Genomic DNA, 20,867 nt, shown 5'->3' with positions numbered 1-20,867 from the left:
TTGTTGTATAACACATGTATTGGATGAGACTTTAATAAACTAATAAACCTAAACTTAGTTAAACAACAACTTGTTTTTACATTCCCTAACATTGATATGCTCCTCTCCCATTCATAGCTAGTCACTGGAAATGTTGCTGCAATTTTTTTAAATTGTATAAATGTTTGGAAAATTTTCAGCACTTACAGTTAGAAGAGGGGGGGGGGGAATCATTACCCACTTAATTCTCCAGCACGCAATGTCTGTCTGAAGTGTTCCTGGTGAAGGGAGATCATCTAAAGCAGTACTCTATACTGGTGTTGTATAGGTCCTATCTAACTGGGGGAAGTAGGAGAAGCAGTCTCATGAAGTGTTGTAAAGCACTCACTTAATTGCTACAGCAGGTGGTTCTTGAATGGCCTCTTGTAGTATGTTTCTGGAGTGTCTGTCTCATATGTTGTCTGTCTGGAAACAGTACACTGTCATACTAAAAAAGATCAAAACACAGCAAGTTAAAGTCTTAAAATTTTTAGTGATGGTGAACGTGTTGAAGAAATTGACAAACAACATATGTTTTTCTGTTCATTTCATTATTTTGTCGTTACAAAAAACTAGGGACAATTCAGGACATTTCGCATTTGGGAGAATCTGAAATAAAATATTATGATTTTAGAACATTTGTACCGTGTAAAAGTATTTATTTTATTAGCTCTCTTTGACACGAAGGGCACAATGTGAGCTATTGTAATTACCTTATGTATGTATGGTCTTATAGTAATATGTCAAATTATTGTATTCAGGTGATTGCCGTATTTGTGTCATTCCAAAACAAAATGACAAAAAAACTAGAATCAAAACAGTCTCCATGCATCATTAAAACAATTATTATGTTATAGTTTTAGAACATAGTAAAGTGCAATAAGCGAGTCTGTATAGTTTTAGAACATAGTAAAGTGTATTTTGAAAAATATCCAAAAAATGAACAATTATGCAAGTGATGATTTGATAAAGGCGCGCAAGCTCAATTCCTGTACACCGGAACAGTGCACCTTAATTTTTTTATACGAGCTGTACTTCAATGACGTAATCATAAAAAGTTTGTGCAATGAGATTAGATCTATGCTCCGAAATAGTCAAATCTCTATGCTAAGGTCGACCAAACACACAATTGTCTATTGAAATCTGAGATCAATGTGAGTTATCAGCAATTCTAAGATTGATGAGTAAAACCAATCAACATCTCTTTCTGGAAGCTATCGGTTTAATTTGAGCGATAACCTACTTCATGTGTGGTGAAGAGACAAGGTGATTCTGCATGGAAGCTGTACCATATAATTTGTGTTATGAAAAACACTGTGTTCAGTGAAATGGCAGTAAATCTATTTAGACAATGAGATATGATGAAAACTTGCCATCTTCGTGATTCTAATAATAAAAATTCTGACAGCAAAGTCCCCCCTTTTGGGGGGGGGGGGGATTTTCAACTTTCTAAAATGTCTACTACGGACAGTTACCAGACAACTCGCCCCAGGCCAATACCAACTTGCCTCAAATGTATTGGACAACTCCCCAATAGAGAGACATATAAATTCACCATATAAAGGAGACATTTTATTAGTCCCCTACTGGTTTCACCGTAGGGGACTTGTGGTTTGCTCTCTGTGTGTCCGTCAGTCTGTCAGTCTGTGAGTCTGTCACACTTTTCTGGATCCTGTGATAACTTTAAGTAATTAATATTTTTTCATGAAACTTGGAACATGGATAGATGGCAATATGGACACTATGCACGTTATTTTATTATGCCCCCCGTCGTAGAAGAGGGGGTATATTGCTTTGCTCATGTCGGTCGGTCGGTCTGTCGGTCCGTCCACCAGGTGGTTGTCAGACGATAACTCAAGAACGTTTGGGGGTATGATCATGAAACTTCATAGGTACATTGATCATGACTCGCAGATGACCTCTATTGATTTTGAGGTCACTAGGTCAAAGGTCAAGGTCACGGTGACCAGAAATAGTAAAATGGTTTCCGGATGATAACTCAAGAACGCTTAGGCCTAGGATCATGAAACTTGATAGGTAGATTGATCATGACTTGAGATGACCCCTATTGATTTTCAGGTCACTAGGTCAAAGGTCAAGGTCACAGTGACCCGAAATAGTAAAATGGTTTCCGGATGATAACTCAAGAACGCTTAGGCCTAGGATCATGAAACTTGATAGGTAGATTGATCATGACTCGCAGATGACCCCTATTGATTTTCAGGTCACTAGGTCAAAGGTCAAGGTCACGATGACCCGAAAAAGTAAAATGGTTTCCGAATGATAACTGAAGAACGCTTATTCCTAGGATCATGAAACTTGATAGGTAGAATGATCATGACAAGCAGATGACCCCTATTGATTTTCAGGTCACTAGGTCAAAGGTCAAGGTCACGGTGACCCGAAATAGTAAAGTGGTGTCCGGATGATAACTCAAGAATGCTTATGGCTAGGATCATGAAACTTCATAGGTACATTGATCATGACTGGCAGATGACCCCTATTGATTTTCAGGTCACTAGGTCAAAGGTCAAGGTCACAGTGACAAAAAACATATTCACACAATGGCTCTCACTACAATGAAGAGCCCATATGGGGGGCATGCATGTTTTACAAACAGCCCTTGTTTCATTTTGTTCCTACGTCTAAAATTCTGGTTTCTATGGCAACAAATAGACTAGAAATACTGCTGAAAATGGTGGTTTTCTGGATCCTGAGAAAACTTCAAAGTTCTTAATATTTTTTTATGAAACTTGGAACATGGATAGATGGCAATATGGACATTATGCACATCATTTAATTTTGTTCCTACATCAAAAATTCTGGTTGCTTTGGCAACAAATAACAAAAATATTCTGACAATAGTGGAGCCGGTAGGGGACTTTTATTGCTTGGCAATAGTGACTTTAAAAGAAATGTTGATTATTGAGTGTTTAGGCCAAAACAAACAATGCAAGGAAAAGCAAAAAAGCTTTAAATGTATTATATTCATATTTTTACTAATTGGATACTGCTGATACAAATTAGTGGTATTTATGGCACTTAAAGCATAAATGATTGCATTTTAGATTAGATAAACAAATATATTTATAAAAGAGTAAATGGTTGATAATGAAAAATTATTTCAAAGACAATTCTAATAGTGAACAATCATTTCAAAGACAATTCTAATAGTGAACAATCATTTCAAAGACAATTCTAATAGTGAACAATCATTTCAAAGACAATTCTAATAGTGAACAATCATTTCAAAGACATTTCTAATAGTGAACAATCATTTCAAAGACAATTCTAATAGTGAACAATCATTTCAAAGACAAGGCTAATAGTGAACAATCATTTCAAAGACAAGGCTAATAGTGAACAATCATTTCAAAGACAAGGCTAATAGTGAACAATCATTTCAAAGACAAGGCTAATAGTGAACAATCATTTCAAAGACAAGGCTAATAGTGAACAGTCATTTCAAAGACAAGGCTAATAGTGAACAATCATTTCAAAGACAAGGCTAATAGTGAACAATCACTTCAAAGACAAGGCTTATAGCGACCAATCATTTCAAAGACAAGGCTAATAGTGAACAATCATTTCAAAGACAAGGCTAATAGTGAGAAATCAATTCTATCACAAGGCTTATCATAAGAAATCAATTTTAACACAAGGCTTATCATAAGAAATCAATTTTAACTCAATGCTTTTATAATGAGCAATCATTTCAAACACAAGGCTTATAATGAGAGTGCCTTTGGTGTCAAAAGGGCTGCACTTCCTCTTTTTACTCCTAATGTAACTTGTTCCATCATTAACTGTTTCGCTGAATTCTTCAACTGTGTAATAAATCGATATGTTTGTTACACTCTGTTGAAACAGTTCAATTGTCAAAGGCGTCTTTATAGTGATTTTTTTTTTGGTCATTAGTGAAGCCATTTTTCAACACACTATCAAGTGTGTGGTATCAAAATGTGCAGAATTGAATTCTTAACAAGCAGATGTTCAAAATATCTATGAGGACAAAACAGTTTTCTTTTCAACGACCCGTTTCCCAAGCACAAAACTGCAATTTTCACACACGCGTAAATGCTAGGGGAAAATATCAGCGTATAAATTATAGCCATTATCGCACTGAACAAGTTGACAAAAATCCCATGTTTTTATCTCAAGTGGTTGGGAAGATCCCCCGATTTAAACTTTGTGCGAAATCAGTGTATTATTCACAGAGAGTTTTCGCATTGAGTCAAAATGAAAAGTTAAAGACAGAAATGCGTTTATGACAAAATCGTCATTGTAATGTATTTTTTTTGTGTTTAGACATACGGTAAAGTGTAATATATCAAAATGCATGGAATTGAATTTCCTACAGGATCATACCAAAATGAAGATAAATGCTCTTTACACAAAAAAGTTTTCTCGTTATCGAATTTTTTTAAGTTGAATATCTGATACAATAAGTCGTGTGAGAACAATGTAGGCAAGACAAAAATTGTAGCTATCATACGGTTAAATATTATGGTGAGAAATTCATCTAATTATCATGAGACGTTTTGAGAAAATTGACTTAAACCTATGAAGCTTAAAATCTTCTCTCACTTGTTTACATGAATAGATATGACGTTCGAGTTGTACATGTTTTGTGGTTTGAAAAGTCAATTGGCTACCCTGCTCAACTAACGACAAACACATGAAATACATTTCAACATTTTATAAATGCAAACACATGCAAGAAAACAAACAAGCATAGAATAGAATAGAATAACATATTTAGCCAATCAAGGGTCATACAGTATGACATATATAATCGAAAATATAAAACATAAAGCAAGTAACATACTATAACTAGAAATGGCGCGGCAGAGGCCGACGCGTATCCCCACGCCGAATGTTTGACCTAGGTGTGCCCCAGGGTTGGTAATGGGGCCATGCATAGCTGAGATTGACCGTATTGTCATAAGAGAAGTTCATCATCAATTAGAAGTGAATTGGTGTAGAAATGAAGAAGTTATAGTAAAAGGCAATTTTGGGTGGGTGTGACATATGTGGGCAGGGCGCCCCAGGGTTGGTAATTTTGCCATGCATAGTTGAGATTGACCGTATTGTCATAAGAGAAGTTCAGTATCAATTTGAAGTGAATCGGTGTAGAAATGAAGAAATTATAGTAAAAGGCCATTTTGGGCGGGTGTGGTCTATGTGGGCGGGGCCCCAGGGTTGGTAATGGCGCCATGCATAGTTGAGATTGACCGTATTGTCATAAGAGAGGTTCAGTATCAATTTGAAGTAAATCGGTGTAGAAATGAAGAAAATATAGTAAAAGGCAATTTTGGGTGGGTGTGGTCTATGTGGGCGGGGTGCCCCAGGGTTGGTAATGGGGCCATGCATAGTTGAGATTGACTGTATTGTCATAAGAGAAGTTCAATATCAATTTGAAGTGAATCGGTGTAGAAATGAAGAAATTATAGTAAAGGCAATTTTGGGTGGGTGTGGTCTATGTGGGCGGGGCCCCAGGGTTGGTTATGGGGCCATGCATAGTTGAGATTGACCCTAATGTCATAAGAGAAGTTCAGTATCAATTTGAAGTGAATCCGTGTAGAAATGAAAAAGTTAAAGTAAATGGAATTTTTTGGTGGGTGTGGCCTATGTGGGCGGGCGCCCCAGGGTTGGGATTGGGGCCATGCATAGTTGAGATTGACCCTAATGTCATAACAAAAGTTCAGTATCAATTTGAAGTGAATCCGTGTAGAAATGAAAAAATTATAGTAAATGGAAATTTTTGGTGGGTGTGGCCTATGTGGGCGGGGCGCCCCAGGGTTGGGAATGGGGCCATGCATGGTTGAGATTGACCGTATTGTCATAAGAGAGGTCCAGTATCAATTTGAAGTGAATCGGTGTAGAAATAAAGAAGTAAATGTAAAATAACCTAAAAAAATGAGTGATAATTTCTGACGCGGCCCCACCCCAACCGCTATAACTTTTGACCCAGGGGTCAGATCAAAATTCCAAATAGTGCAGGGTCGCACATATGCTCATAGCTACCATGTGTGTAAGTTTCAAGGTTCTAGTGCTTTTAGTGTAGGAGGAGATAGTGGCCAGGACGGACGGACAGACAGACGGACGGACGGACGGCGGAGATAACCACAATATCCCCACCTTTTTTTCAAACATAAAAGTTAACTAAAGCTTAATTCGTATTGGTGGGAACACAAATAACATAAGCTTAACAATGTGAAAAAGTGATGAAATAAAGTAGTAAGTAAATTCATATGAAAAGTTGAACACAGTTAAAACATCTAGTCTGTTATAAGCATTTGTACCCAACCTGTTACGTCTGCCCTACACATAGGGCAGCCTTCCCCATACATCAACATACAGCATGTTTCGCAATAAGTGTGCCCACATTTTGTAAATGTACAGTTTTTGTCTGCATCATAACAGATGGTGCATGTATTTAATGCACAAACAGCCTCTTCTTTCTCTAACATCAGCTTTCCTCTAAGCATATCCAAATCACGATCCTTCTCAAATGTAAGCTGCGAAACGACCCTTTCTAGTTCCCCTTCGTGTTGGATTTTTAACGCGCATTCGCGTTTCGACCACTCCTCGAAGTTGCGCCCTTGATCGCCAACTTTATGTCCAGTGGCTTCTTTCTGAAAAGATGTAGCCATTTGTACACTAGACATCAATTTTGTACAGACTTCTCGACCTTCCTTTGTCATAACGAAGTCGCTGCTGTCCACAAACGCTGCTATTTCACTTTCAAGCCTGTTCAAATAATAGCCGAATGTTTTGAACTCGTAAGACGCCAATTGTTCTGGTCGAGAGTACGGCTTTGTTGCACGTTGCTTGCCTTTGCCAGTCGAGGTCGTTACGCCACTGCCACTTTGAACATCTGTGTCAATACTAGGTTCAGATTTACAAGTCAAGTTTTCTCCATCTTCCACCTTATACACAATACAACAATGAAATTGAATACTATTTGCACTCTTTATTTGAGAACATAGAGTGCAATGCTCATCGTAACATGGTTTAACTTTGTGGTATCGCACATGCTTTTCCTATAATTTATGTTCCTTGAGGTTTTTATTATTTCCATTTGATATAATGGGTAACGGGATCTTCATTTGCCTCCGATACATTATTTAGTTCTTAGTAATTAACAGTTCTATTCGTTCTTTGATTTATAATGGTCTTAACGAATGTTGTTTCTGCCATATTTCAATTTCAATTAGCGTTTAACGCTACCATTCTTTGAGTTTTAAGAAATGTAAATAATTAAGGAAGTCAGTGAAGTAAACAGCCCATTTTATTCTGAAAGAATATCTGAAAAAAAAGTACTTATGTATTAAAACAAGATAAATATTTGCATGCACAGATATCATTTATGATATACACATACATATGTAACGATATTGATTATTATTCAATTTCACTAACAGTTTTCAGGCATTAACATTGTTTTATCAAATCATGAAATAAAGAAAATATTTATTTATGAGAAAACAGTATTATTAGTTTTACTAATATGATACTTATAAAATAGTTATTATCATAAATACACATTATATAATTATTCGGATATTGTGCAGCCAAACAACTTTCCTAAATACCCTACATTGAATGTAACTAAAACAAATTGAAGTAGAAAACAATAATTTAAGAATGAATATATTAATTTGCAGCAAACAATAATTTAGGTTTGAAAATAAATAAGTAATAACATTTCACCTGAAAGAATATCCGAAAATACAGTACTTGAATTGCGCACAGCATTTTCTTAAATATTCTTTCGGTGGCTGCTTTTTGAAATTTGATCAGACTTTTCCAAATACGGTTCCCACGTGATCCCACGTGGTACGCTTATTCACCTACATTTTATTTTTATTCGGGTCAAGACTAGCTGTTAACCCTTAGTCATGGAACTTTCTCGAAGCTTCGACTTTGTACTTTTATGTTCCAAATTTGGGAAACAATTTAGGTTTGAATGTGCTACATGTACTCGCTCTCTTAGCTTACTAAGCTGTTTTCTTATAGTACATCAAGGTAGTTTTCAATATGTTAGAGTTTGTAGCTCACCTGGCACAAAATGTGGTGTGTCCGAAACCCAGGCTTAATGCGGACTGCACAATTCCTTAAGTATTTCTAACAATATACAATAGTTATTCTAAACAATATGCAATAGTTATTTTTCTCAATATACAATAGTAATTATAAAATTTTGTTAATTGAAATTAATTAAAACTTTATTAATTATGATTAATTAAAATAATTACAAAAGTAAAAATGAAAATTTAGATATTACAAATATTTCATAAGATTATGATTTTAATTGGATTACAGTAGATCTAGTACATCAACAACTCGACGCAGTGTGATTATGACTGAAAATGTGTTTATACGTTTTTTATTACACAAACATGAAGATCAGCTGGCCACAGTGAAATTGATTCCTTGTTCTTGCATAGCACAAGTAATGTCAAAAACAGGGAACAGTTTTGTGAATTTAGCTGACTGATATGTAGAGTTTTACTAACTTTTGTGAAACAAAACTCGATTGTCATGTGAAACATGAACACGTTTTCGTCTCCAATATCGTCTAATATGGTTTCAAAAATACTTTCCAGCAGTTCTTGTTCATTGATCAAGTATTGTTGGGTTGTACTTATTTATGTACACATCAGTAGTACTTCTGTTCATGATGAACTGTGTTCTCCTGTTGCACACTATAAGGTCAGTATTGTAGTCCTCTTTTGATACACCAATTGTTTCCAGCAAAGCATCTAGTGTTGGAGGTTGACCAGTAATTGATGCAAGTTGTTTATACATCTTTTTCAGAGACTCCTGGAAGTATGTTGATATTTTTCTTGGCCTGTAGTTGTCTCTTGTTTAGATGGACTGTTGGTTTCACTCCTGTTAAAAATCTCAACTCTGCCATACATGATGGTGCTATTGTCCATGCTTTTCTTATCACTCTTAACCAAACCGCAAGAAAAACTCCAGCTCACCAAACAACGCATTGTTTTTTACAAGACATAATCAAGGCTTGTGAAAAAAACTAAAATTAAATATGTGGAAACTACATCAGTTTTTAAAAACTAGATTAATGTTTCACTATCAGTTTCCTGATTCACTTGTCGGTATATCAAAATTGCAATCGTCTGTGTTACTGGGATCTCTGCATTGCAAATATTCACATGACTACAGATAAATTTTAAATTATGTACACAGGGATTTATAAAAATAGAAATCGTTGATGGTGATGTATACATATTGTATAATATTAGTGTGGTAGGATCATATGCATGTGAAAGATAGATCCATGATTGATGATAACAGGGTCATTGATAAAACAGTTTATTCAAGTCTCATCACCTTAGAATTATTGTACTTATGTTTTCGTAATATACTATGAATATTGCATCATGTTATGTGAATATCATGTATGTATCTAGTTTTACATTGCGTACAAGTTCAGTATCATCAATAAAAAACAAACAGTATTTTCTAACATTGTGCTTTGATTTGTCAAAAAGCTTACTTAAAACCTGCATGCCTACCTTTATTCAAGCTTAACACATATATTGTATTCATTTTAATTTGATTTGAACAAAAAAATAATAACTTGGGAAAAATAAAGTGTTCACATTACCAGCATAACAAAAGCGCCCCAAGCGCTGCTGCCGAGCGGACACCAGGCTCCCCGTTAACCACTCGATTGGCAGGTCATCTGGAATGTCCTGATCTATGCGCTTGGCGAACTTCCTTTAATACAAAACATAAATTTAGAGAAATGATGTATAAGTTTCAAAAGCTAATTGTAATTTGACACGTTTGCAATTATGTTTGATAATTCTTTAAACAACATACTCAATGATATACCAATCATGCATTCTTAACTAGTAGTTTGGGAAATAAGCAACAGTTTAGAACACGCATTAATGGAATTGAATAAATTGTTGATGTTTGTATTTTATTGCGGAAAAAAGTTATCTGTGAACATGATTTAAAAACATAACTCATATAAAAGTGTTGAATGCATAATAATTATAATAATGAGCTTACAACCAAAAGCCTGGAAGAAGACGGTTCTTCCATCCTAATGAGTCCAGTATGGACAAGGCTCTTGTTTCAAGGTCTGCCACCATTAACACCCAGTGGTTGTCATTTATGTTCACTGGCAGAAAAACCCATTTGTAATTTTGGAACTTAATCTGTAAAGATATGTCTACTTGACTTGCATGGTACCAATTCAAGACTATTTAACACAATGAAATACGAAACCATGTAATTGCTGAACTTTATCTATATGTAATGATAATTACAACCATTACACAAGATTGGAGATAGATAGGTTTATGCCATTTATAGTATGCTATGAATAACATTTAATCTACCTTCCGGAACCTCCATGTATCCATATTACCCGCCATCCACATCGTCATCAGGTAGCTGGGTAACGCTAATACCCAATGACAAGATGTTGCGTTATGCACCATAGCTAAATGATGGAGGAAGGCGTTAATGATCTGTAATAAATAATTTTACAACTATTTTAAACAACACATATACTAAAATTAATGTTAAAACATTCCTTACAAATAACACTGTTGTACATATATATTAATATCATTTACTTTGCACAATATCAGTTTGCTGAAATATGTTTTACAACGAAGACAAATACCTTATTGTTTATCCATTTTGGGTTATGCAACGTTTTAATATCAGACATCCCAAGCACTTCATTTCCGATCTGGAATCTAAACAGTAAACAGTTTTCCATCAAACACCATATAATGAACAATCAGCAAAGTCATCAGTCCTATGCCCTTACTCACAAAGTCATCAGTCCTATGCCCTTACTAACAAAGTCATCAGTCCTGTGCCAGTACTCACAAAGTCATCAGTCATGTGCCTGTACTCACAAAGTCATCAGTCCTGTGCCCGTACTCACAAAGTCATCAGTCCTTTGCCCATACTCACAAAGTCATCAGTCATGTTTCCGTACTCACAAAGTCATCAGTTATGTGCCCGTACTCACAAAGTACTCGGTCATGTGCCCGTACTCACAAAGTCATCAGTTCTGTACCGGTACTCACAAAGTCATCAGTCCTGTGCCCATACTCGCAAAGTCATCAGCCATGTGCCCGTACTCACAAAGTCATCAGTCCTGTGCCCGTGTTCACAAAGTCATCAGTCATGTGCCCGTACTCACAAAGTCATCAGTCCTGTGCCCGTACTCACAAAGTCATCAGTCCTGTGCCCGTACTCACAAAGTCATCAGTCCTGTGCCCATACAAAGTCATTAGTCATGTGCCCGTACTCACAAAGTCATCAGTCCTGTGCCCATATTCACAAAGTCATCAGTCTTGTGCCCGTACTCACAAAGTCAAAAGTCCTGTGCCCTTACTCACAAAGTCATCAGTCATGTGCCCATGCTCACAAATTCATCAGTCATGTGCCCATACTCACAAAGTACTCAGCCATGTGCCGGTACTCACAAAGTGATAAGTCATGTGCCTGTTCTACAAAGTCATCAGCCCTGTGCCCATGCTCACAAAGTGATCAGTCCTGTGCCCGTACTCACAAAGTCATCAGTCAAGTGCCTGTACTCACAGAGTCATCAGTCCTGTGCCCGTACTCACAAAGTCATCAGTCATGTGCCCGTACTCACAAAGTCATCAGGCATGTGCCCGTACTCACAAAGTAATCAGCCATTTGGCCGTACTCACAAAGTCATCAGTTCTGTACCCGTGCTCACAAAGTGATCAGTCCTGTGCCCGTACTCACAAGTGATCAGTCATGTGCCCGTACTCACAAAGTCATCAGTTCTGTACCCGTACTCACAAAGTCATAAGTCCTGTGCCCATACTTACAAAGTCATCAGCCATGTGCCCGTACTCACAAAGTCATCAGTTTTGAACCCTTACTCACAAAGTCATCAGTACGGTGCCCATATTCACAAAGTCATCAGTCCTGATCGTTACGGGTACAAGATTTAAAAAAGGAAAGAGTCAGACTGACTGTAATTCACCTTTGCAGCGTAAAATAAATAAATGTGCATTCTTACAGCCTGACTGTATAAACCACAAACAATTAAATCCACATATATCAGCCATTGTATGTTTCCCTAGGATGTGTATGAAAATGGTTGTGGTCTGTTGAAAAACGTGGATGCCAGGGTACCCTGGTCACTAGTCATGAAAGTTGGTAAGAACATTTTGTTCTAATGACATCTTGTGCTGCACAGAACAGGTCAGTTCCTTTCCTCTCAGGTGAGCGACTTTGGGCCTTTCAGGCCCTCTTGTTTATTTTGTTTTTCGAAACCTTAACACAGATTTGAAAACCTAAACACACACCCTAAGTTCAAGGTAAAATTCTCAGGGGTACAATTTTTTGTGAGTATGGAAAGGCCTTGTCCATATACACATGCATACCAAATATAAAGGTTATATATCTCAAGGGACATAGAAGTTATGAGCAATTTTTGAAACCTAAACGCAAAATCCAAAACCTAAACACTGACCCTAAGTTCAAGGTGATGGTCACAGGAGTAAACATTTGTGTGCGTATAGAAAGACCTTGTCTATATACACATGCATACCAAATATGAAGGTTATATCTCAAGAGACAAAGAAGTTATGAGCATTTTCGAACCTATATGCAGATTTCGAAACCTAAACGCGGAACCCAAGTTCAAGGTCAAGGTCGCAGGGGTAAAAATGTGTGTACGTATGGAAAGGCCTTGTCCATTTAGACAAGCATACCAAATATGAAGTTATATCTTAAAGGACATAGAAGTTATAAGCATTTTTCGAAACATAAACGCAGATTTCGAAACCTAAACGCGGACCCTAAGTTCAAGGTGAAGGTCACCGGGGTAAAAATTTGTGTGCGTATGGAAAGACCTTGTCCCTATACACATGCATACCAAATATGAAAGTTATATCTCAAGGGACATAGAAGTTATCAGCAAATTTCGAAACCTAACCGCAAAGTGTGACGGAAAGACAGACAGACCAACAGACAGTCCGATCACTATATGACCTCCATAATAAAAATGTACAAATAAAAATATTAAATATATGTTATATGTATAAACCTTGACTAGAATATGTATGGTCATCAATACATCAGGACCAAAATTCATCCGAAAGCAAATTAAATGTACACAAAGAAATTAATTTGTAAAAAAGTAATTAAACTTTCTGTCTGTCTTGCATATTATTTGAGATTTAACACGATTTAAAACAATTGCTGGAATAATGGCTTAAAATTTCTGACCGAGTTGAGTAAAGTTTGCATGACAGTATTTGAAGTTAAAGTTTGCATAACAGTACTTAAAGTTAACAGGAGACAAACTGTGATGGACTAAGTCACCCATCAAATGTGTTAATAAATAACAATAAATACGCATATTTATTGAACCTACCCAAAAATTCTAATAACAGTGAATGCTTTGTTTGGTGCAACCTCTGCATCATCTGCAAGAACGCTAATTATCTTAATGTTACTCTCACATAATATATTAACGATTCCAGCAACTGTGTTAAGATTTAGTTTTGAAATTGAATTGATTTCTTCTCCATCTTAAATTTATTTTATCTTAAAATATTTGCCAGGCTCCACATTGTTGTTCACGTTTGCCATTTGCAAAAATACAATATAAAAATCATTTGTTAAATACTCACCCATTGGCTTATAGCGTGTGGGGCTGCAATAGCCAATTAAAATCGCTGACGCTTTACAAGTTGACTAGGCACAATGAAACAACCCATATTTTTTTACCAACACTTTCGTCAATCTGCGCCATTTCTTTTTTAGCTTTAAATAAAATTCCAGGTAGGCAGGTGAAATGAAAATAAAAAAATTGAAAGTTACTTTTATTTTTATTTGTCACAATTCAGGGTCGGTGCTCCCGTAAAACAAAAGATATAAAAATGTTGGCCTAAGAATGAATATCAAAATGTATGCGGGTAATTGGCATCAAAATTGTAATCAAACTGTGTATATCCTTTATGGGTTGATGTAAGCCCCAAACTTTTCTTTGATATTTTTGGCAATTAGTAAAATAATTGCGAACCACTAAATAAAAATGAATAACAAACTGCCACTTGCCAATATCACCATAGCAACAGACAGACAATTCTCGCACACAGAATAGGAGGACTTTTACAAATCATAGCAGTTAATTGATGTTAAGTGTAATTCCTGCTCCTGACACAGAAATATATTGGAAATAATCATTTTTAAATGATAAACTTCAGTTGCAGTGGATAAATGTGAACCTATTATTGAATACGAGTAATAAATACTTGTTCACTATAAAAAAAAATATAATTGTTTATTTTGCTGATAAAATGTAAATTAAAGATCATGATCAAATAATGTTAAAATATTATTATGCCCCCCTTCGAAGAAGAGGGGGTATTTTGTTTTGCACATGTCAGTCGGTCCGTCCGTCGGTTGGTCGGTCCGTCCACCAGATGGTTTCCGGATGATAACTCAAGAACTCTTAGGCCTAGGATCATGAAACTTCATAGGTACATTGATCATGACTGGCGGATGACCCCTATTGATTTTCAGGTTACTAGGTCAAAGGTCAAGGTCACAGTGACTAGAAATAGTAAAATGGTTTCCGGATGATAACTCAAGAATGCTTACGCCTAGGATCATGAAACTTCATACGTACATTGATCATGACTGGCAGATGACCCCTATTGATTTTCAGGTCATTAGGTCAAAGGTCAAGGTCACAGTGACTCGATATAGTAAAATGGTTTTTGGATGATAACTCAAGAATGCTTACGCCTAGGATCATGAAACTTTATAGGTACATTTATCATGACTGGCAGATGATCCCTATTAATTTTCAGGTCACTAGGTCAAAGGTCAAGGTCACAGTGACTCGAAACAGTAAAATGGTAATTGGTTTCCTGATGATAACTCAAGAATAATTAGGCCTAGGATCATGAAACTTCATAGGTACATTGATCATGACTGGCAGATGACCCCTATTGATTTTCAGGTCACTACGTCAAAGGTCAAGGTCACAGTGACAAATAAAATATTCACACAATGGCTGCCTCTACAACTGACAGATCATATGGGGGGCATGCATGTTTTACAAACAGCCCTTGTTTATTTCTGATTTCCATAAAATTACTATTTCCTCTTATTAAATCATATAACTATAACAATTTTTTTTTCATTTATCCACTGCAAATGAAGCCTCATCACTTACATGATGGTGATTATTTCCAATATATATCTGTGTTAGGAGGGCCTAGTTCTATTTCCAGTGCCCATACTAGAGGAGATGTGGCCGTTCAGGAGCCAGGACCAACTGAAACAGACTGTGCTGCAGCTCATATCACACAACCTGTCCTCCAGTGACATTCTTAATGAGGTACACTCCCCCAAAAATTCTTAAACCCACTTAAGCAATTCTTTTCATGGACATCTTACTGACCCAAGAAAAACAAACACACATGAAAGTCAGAAATAATGAATTTATTGCATATTTATCCACACTTTAGCTAATGATGCCAATAAGAATGAATAGAGAATAATCAATTTCCTTTATTAAAAGAAATTGATTATTCTCTATTCATTCTTAGCTTCAATTGTAGATTCTCTATTTGAACCATGTACCTTTAACCATTAGTATAAATCTTATATTTCGTACAAAATTTCCATTTATGTAAACATCAGTAACCTTATAAGAATTTATCCTCTTTTAAAATTAATAGAATTACTTAACTGGACTGTGGCTTAAAATGTTTTCTACACTTACAGCTACTTGTATCTTATGGTATGACTGTTATACAAGTTTAATCTGCACTATTGAAGCACTTATGGAGATGTGTTACAAAATAATATGTTAACAAATGGCTTTTAAATTTGTTTCACTCTTATAAATTCTTCTGTTTGCTATCAACAGCTTTCCTGCATAAAGAAAGATGAGACGTTTGACAGTTCTATGATTGGTAAGTAGCTGGCCCAGTTGACAGTGGAGTTCACACCAGGGGTCATAGTCAGGGTCAGAGGGCATACTTCACAGTGCTATGATTGGTAAGTAGCTGGCCCATTTGACAGTGGAGTTCACACCAGGGGTCATAGTCAGGTTCAGAGGGCGTACTTCACAGTGCTATGATTGGTAAGTAGCTGGCCCAGTTGACAGTGGAGTTCACACCAGGGGTCAAAGTCAGGGTCATGGGGGAATACTTCACAGTGCTATGATTGGTAAGTAGCTGGCCCAGTTATCATTGGAGGTCACACCAGGGGTCAAAGTCAGGGTCAGAGGGCATACTTCACAGTTCTATGATTGGTAAGTAGCTGGCCCAGTTGACAGTGGAGGTCACACCAGGGGTCAAAGTCAGGGTCAGAGGGCATACTTCACAGTGCTATGATTGGTAAGTAGCTGGCCCAGTTGGCAGTGGAGTTCACACCAGGGGTCAAAGTCAGGATCAGAGGGCATACTTTACAGTGCTATGATTGGTAAGTAGCTGGCCCAGTTGGCAGTGGAGTTCACACCAGGGGTCAAAGTCAGGGTCAGAGGGCATACTTTACAGTGCTATGATTGGTAAGTAGCTGGCCCAGTTGACAGTGGAGGTCACACCAGGGGTCATAGTCAGGTTCAGAGGGCGTACTTCACAGTGCTATGATTGGTAAGTAGCTGGCCCAGTTGACAGTGGAGGTCACACCAGAGGTCATAGTCAGGGTCAGAGGGCATACTTTACAGTGCTATGATTGGTAAGTAGCTGGCCCAGTTGACAGTGGAGTTCACACCAAGGGTGTTAGTCAGGGTCAGAGGGCATACTTTACAGTGCTATGATTGGTAAGTAGCTGGCCCAGTTGACAGTGGAGGTCACACCAGAGGTCATAGTCAGGGTCAGAGGGCATACTTTACAGTGCTATGATTGGTAAGTAGCTGGCCCAGTTGACAGTGGAGGTCACACCAGAGGTCAAAGTCAGGGTAAGAGGGCATACTTTACAGTGCTATGATTGGTAAGAAGCTGGCCCAGGTGACAGTGGAGGTCACACCAGAGGTCATAGTCAGGGTCAGAGGGCATACTTCACAGTGCTATGATTGGTAAGTAGCTGGCCCAGGTGACAGTGGAGGTCACACCAGAGGTCATAGTCAGGGTCAGAGGGCATACTTCACAGTGCTATGATTGGTAAGTAGCTGGCCCAGGTGACAGTGGAGGTCACACCAGAGGTCATAGTCAGGGTCAGAGGGAGTTCTTGAACTGTTCAAGAGTGAAGTACACTTACAATATGACCAGAAGTTACACAGTGCAGCAGAAATAATTTAATATTATGTTTAAAAAACAATAACAAGTACCATATAATTATAAAGTTAATGTATTAAAAAAGTTTGGTATTATTGTAAACTAACTGCATAATGTGACTACAATCAAAGCCCAATCTGATTAAATTAAAGTCTGGATATATATGACCCTCAAGGTTGAATATTTATAGAAGCATGGCTCTATCTGGTTAGCCTACCTTATTACAGCCCCTCTAGGGTTCAGCTATGCAGCACATGTTACCAAGGTGACCTCTCAGCAACAGTTTGGCTGCCAGGCAGCAGACAGATATATTGAGAAAATTGTGCAGTTGGTGAACAAGGAAACACCTGAAACAGAGGTACTAGGAATCTTAAAAAATCTTGTAAACTTTATAAACAAATTACATTTCTGTTTGTTGTATGCTGAAAAACCTGGTGTATTATAAACTACAGAATTGTACCATGAATCAAGTATGATACCAATAAAGTTCAGTTTGTTAAAGCATCACTACTGGATGTATGTTGAGTTTAGTCTTTACAATTCTTGCTACCATCTTTTGCATACTTGGCTTACCAGAGCACAACTTGCTCATGGGCAGTTTTTGTGATCACCTGTTCATTGTTCATTGTCATTGTTTACCTTAACACTCAAAAGGCTTACATTAATTTGCAATCTTCATGAAATTTGGTCAGAGCATTTGTCTGAATATCATGGTCGAGTTAAAAATTGGGTCATATGAGGGTACAAAACTATGCACTAGGTCAACGTTTAGAAAAAGCTTTTGAAAATTCTAGAAGTACACGGCATTAACCATGGCACTTGTTCATCCATAGGTACGTTCATACATATGAACAAAAGTCAGCCTGAAGCTTGTGTTTTCCATATTATTTACAGCTTAAATTGTGTGCTTTCAAATCTGCTTTGACTACTGGGTGGTTCTTCCTCAAACTTTAACAGTTGAGTTGAATGATTTTAATTTTGGCTGCAACTAGTAGTCTTTAACTTTTCGTGGATAGCACTCAAATTTTCACAGCTGAATGACCTTTATTTAAAGATGACCATAGGAAAGGAATATGGCTCTAACAGGTTTTTAAAAACAAAAAAATGTTGTCAACTGTAGAAAAAATAGTGTGTTTGCCTAGTCCAATTATAATTAGTGGGGGCATTGGAGTCTGTTGCACATTCATAGTTCCAATGCTCATATATATTGTTCCAGAACATTTATATATATTATATCTTGCCAATCATAATGCTCAGAGAACATTTATTGCAATGTTAGTTGGGCTGAGTTAGAAAGTGGTTCTGTTCCATTTAACATGAGCAGCTGACAGTGAGGTTTTGTTTACATGGATATAGTGAGACATAACTTATTCATCTGGGTCTTTGTTGAGCCACCACCTTTCATGTTGATAATTATGTCCCCCACTATAGTAGTGGGGGACATATTGTTTTTGCCCTGTCTGTTGGTTGGTAAGTCTGTTGGTTGGTTGGTTGGTTGGTCTGTTGGTTGGTTTGCGCCAACTTTAACATTTTGCAATAACTTTTGCTATATTGAAGATAGCAATTTCATATTTGGCATGCATGTGTATCTCATGAAGCTGCACATTTTGAGTGGTGAAAGGTCAAGGTCATCCTTCAAGGTCAGAGGTCAAATATATGTGGCCCAAATCGCTTATTTTATGAATACTTTTGCAATATTGAAGATAGCAACTTGATATTTGGCATGCATGTGTATCTCATGTAGCTGCACATTTTGAGTGGTGAAAGGTCAAGGTCAAGGTCATTCTTCAAGGTCAAATATATGGGTCATAATTGCTCATGTAATGTCACTTCTGCAATATTGAAGCTAGCAATTTTATATTTGAAATGCGTGTGTATCTCAAGGAGCTGCACATTTTTAGTGGTGAAGGGTCAAGGTCAAGGCCATCCTTCAAGGTCAAATGTCATATAGGTCACAAACACATCTTGTTTTTTTTATTGACAATGCCTTCTATGTTACATTCATCTTTGACAAGGTGCATTAACACTTTCCCACTTAGACAAGTATTTTGACAAATTTGTAGTCCCATAGAAAGTACAATTTTAATAAATACCTTTCTTATTTAATACAAGTTTTAAAGGCTACATTTCCAACCCTTAGTTACTGATGAGCAGCAAACAGCATAAAACCTGAACAGACTGCGAGTTACTGGCAGGCTGTTCTGGTTTTATGCTGGTTGCAAAAGCCATTTTCACTTGACTTCTTTTGGGAGAAAGGTTTATATGACGTGTTTTGTTTAGAAAGAGCTTGTCAACACTGTCAGTTTGGTACATCAGCTGATTTTGAATGGTTACCTCACTGAATCTGGTTTCCATGACAACCTGTGTCGCCATCTGGACCTGCCCCTCTCTTTGCTGTGGATCTTGCACAAGGAGGGAGTGGTTGCCATAGAAACACATTTCTGCAAGTAAGTCTGTTGGTAGAATTGCTTGGCTATTTATTGTGTTTTCTTGCTTGATATTGTATGTGTTAACATCAAAGTTCTTCTATTTTTAATCCTGTTGCAAAAGCAATCTAAATCTATCTATGGTGCCAGAAGAACAAAAATAGATTATACACTTCAACACCGTAATTTCGAAGTTGTCGGGACCGTTAAAAAAGTTTCGGATTAACGATAATTCGAAATAAACATTTGACAGACGACTTCTTTGATTCTGTAATAATTCTGTGGAATTTACATGGTTTGGTTACACGCTACTATTAATAATTGTTTACTTTTTTTTGTCAGATTGCAATAGATTTCTACTTGTAACAAACGAAGGAATAAAACGATTCTTGTTCTTCTTTTTATGTTTTCTCTAAGTACAGAACATATTAAATATAATAAATATGCACTAATTATCAGAACATATAAAATATAACGAATAGCACAAATTACCAGACCATATAAAATATAACGAATAGCACAAATTGTCATACATGACGTAAATACAGATGAATACATTTTCGGAAATGGATTAACATTTTTTGTAAATAAGACACGATGTCTCTTTGAACAGCATTAAACTGGACGCGTGTAACATATTTCTCCTATTTGTCAAGGAGATGGAAGAACTTACTTCCGCCCGTGTTTTGCTCTCAGAAGGTAGAGTTTATATAAGATGAATTTCCTTGGACAACATTTACTCAGACCTAACTTGACACGTTTATTTGTTACTAAAAGAGAATGCAAACTACATAAATAGTAATTATCGGCTTTTGACGACATTATAAAATTAACACGATACACGCAGACTACAAAGGTGTAAATATCAGCTTTTGACACGCCACGCCCAGACGACAAAGGTGTGAAATTATGCTCAGCGTTTTGCAGCTTTGACTTCGGATTAAAGATTGATGATTAGGTGCAAATTATACTGTGGAGACCGACAGAATCACTTCGAATTAACGGTTTTTTCGGTTTAACAAAGTTCGGATTAACAATGAAATTTTACATTAAACAAAGAAGAACCAAATTCGGGACCGGAAAAATACTTCGAAATAACGGTGACTTCGGATTATCAGTGTTCGAAATAACGGTGTTGAAG

At 36.8% G+C, this 20,867-nt stretch overlaps 2 protein-coding genes across 2 annotated transcripts in view; one reads left to right on the top strand and one right to left on the bottom strand.

Annotated features, from left to right (window-relative positions):
* Positions 1-399: 399 nt before the first annotated feature.
* LOC127857543 (uncharacterized) lies at positions 400-17,641 on the bottom strand. The gene is made up of 6 exons (XM_052393985.1): positions 17,518-17,641; positions 10,691-10,766; positions 10,401-10,532; positions 10,069-10,217; positions 9,656-9,768; positions 400-466 (listed from the first exon to the last, which is right to left on the bottom strand). Exons 2-6 carry the CDS (start codon positions 10,736-10,738, stop codon positions 462-464), a joined length of 447 nt encoding a protein of 148 aa, XP_052249945.1. The 5' UTR covers positions 10,739-10,766; positions 17,518-17,641; the 3' UTR covers positions 400-461.
* Positions 14,887-20,867, top strand: part of LOC127857349 (Fanconi anemia group A protein homolog) — a 48,555-nt gene continuing 42,574 nt past the window's right edge. Inside the window, 4 exon segments of the mRNA XM_052393749.1 lie at positions 14,887-15,415; positions 15,950-15,995; positions 17,528-17,658; positions 19,581-19,747. Of these exon segments, the coding sequence (XP_052249709.1) occupies positions 15,326-15,415; positions 15,950-15,995; positions 17,528-17,658; positions 19,581-19,747 (434 nt within the window). The 5' untranslated portion in view covers positions 14,887-15,325.

This window comes from Dreissena polymorpha, chromosome 14, assembly GCF_020536995.1.
Source record: "Dreissena polymorpha isolate Duluth1 chromosome 14, UMN_Dpol_1.0, whole genome shotgun sequence".
NCBI lineage: Eukaryota > Metazoa > Mollusca > Bivalvia > Myida > Dreissenidae > Dreissena > Dreissena polymorpha.
Note: the sequence above shows the minus strand (reverse complement) of the source record. Positions and strands in the feature narration are given on the sequence as shown.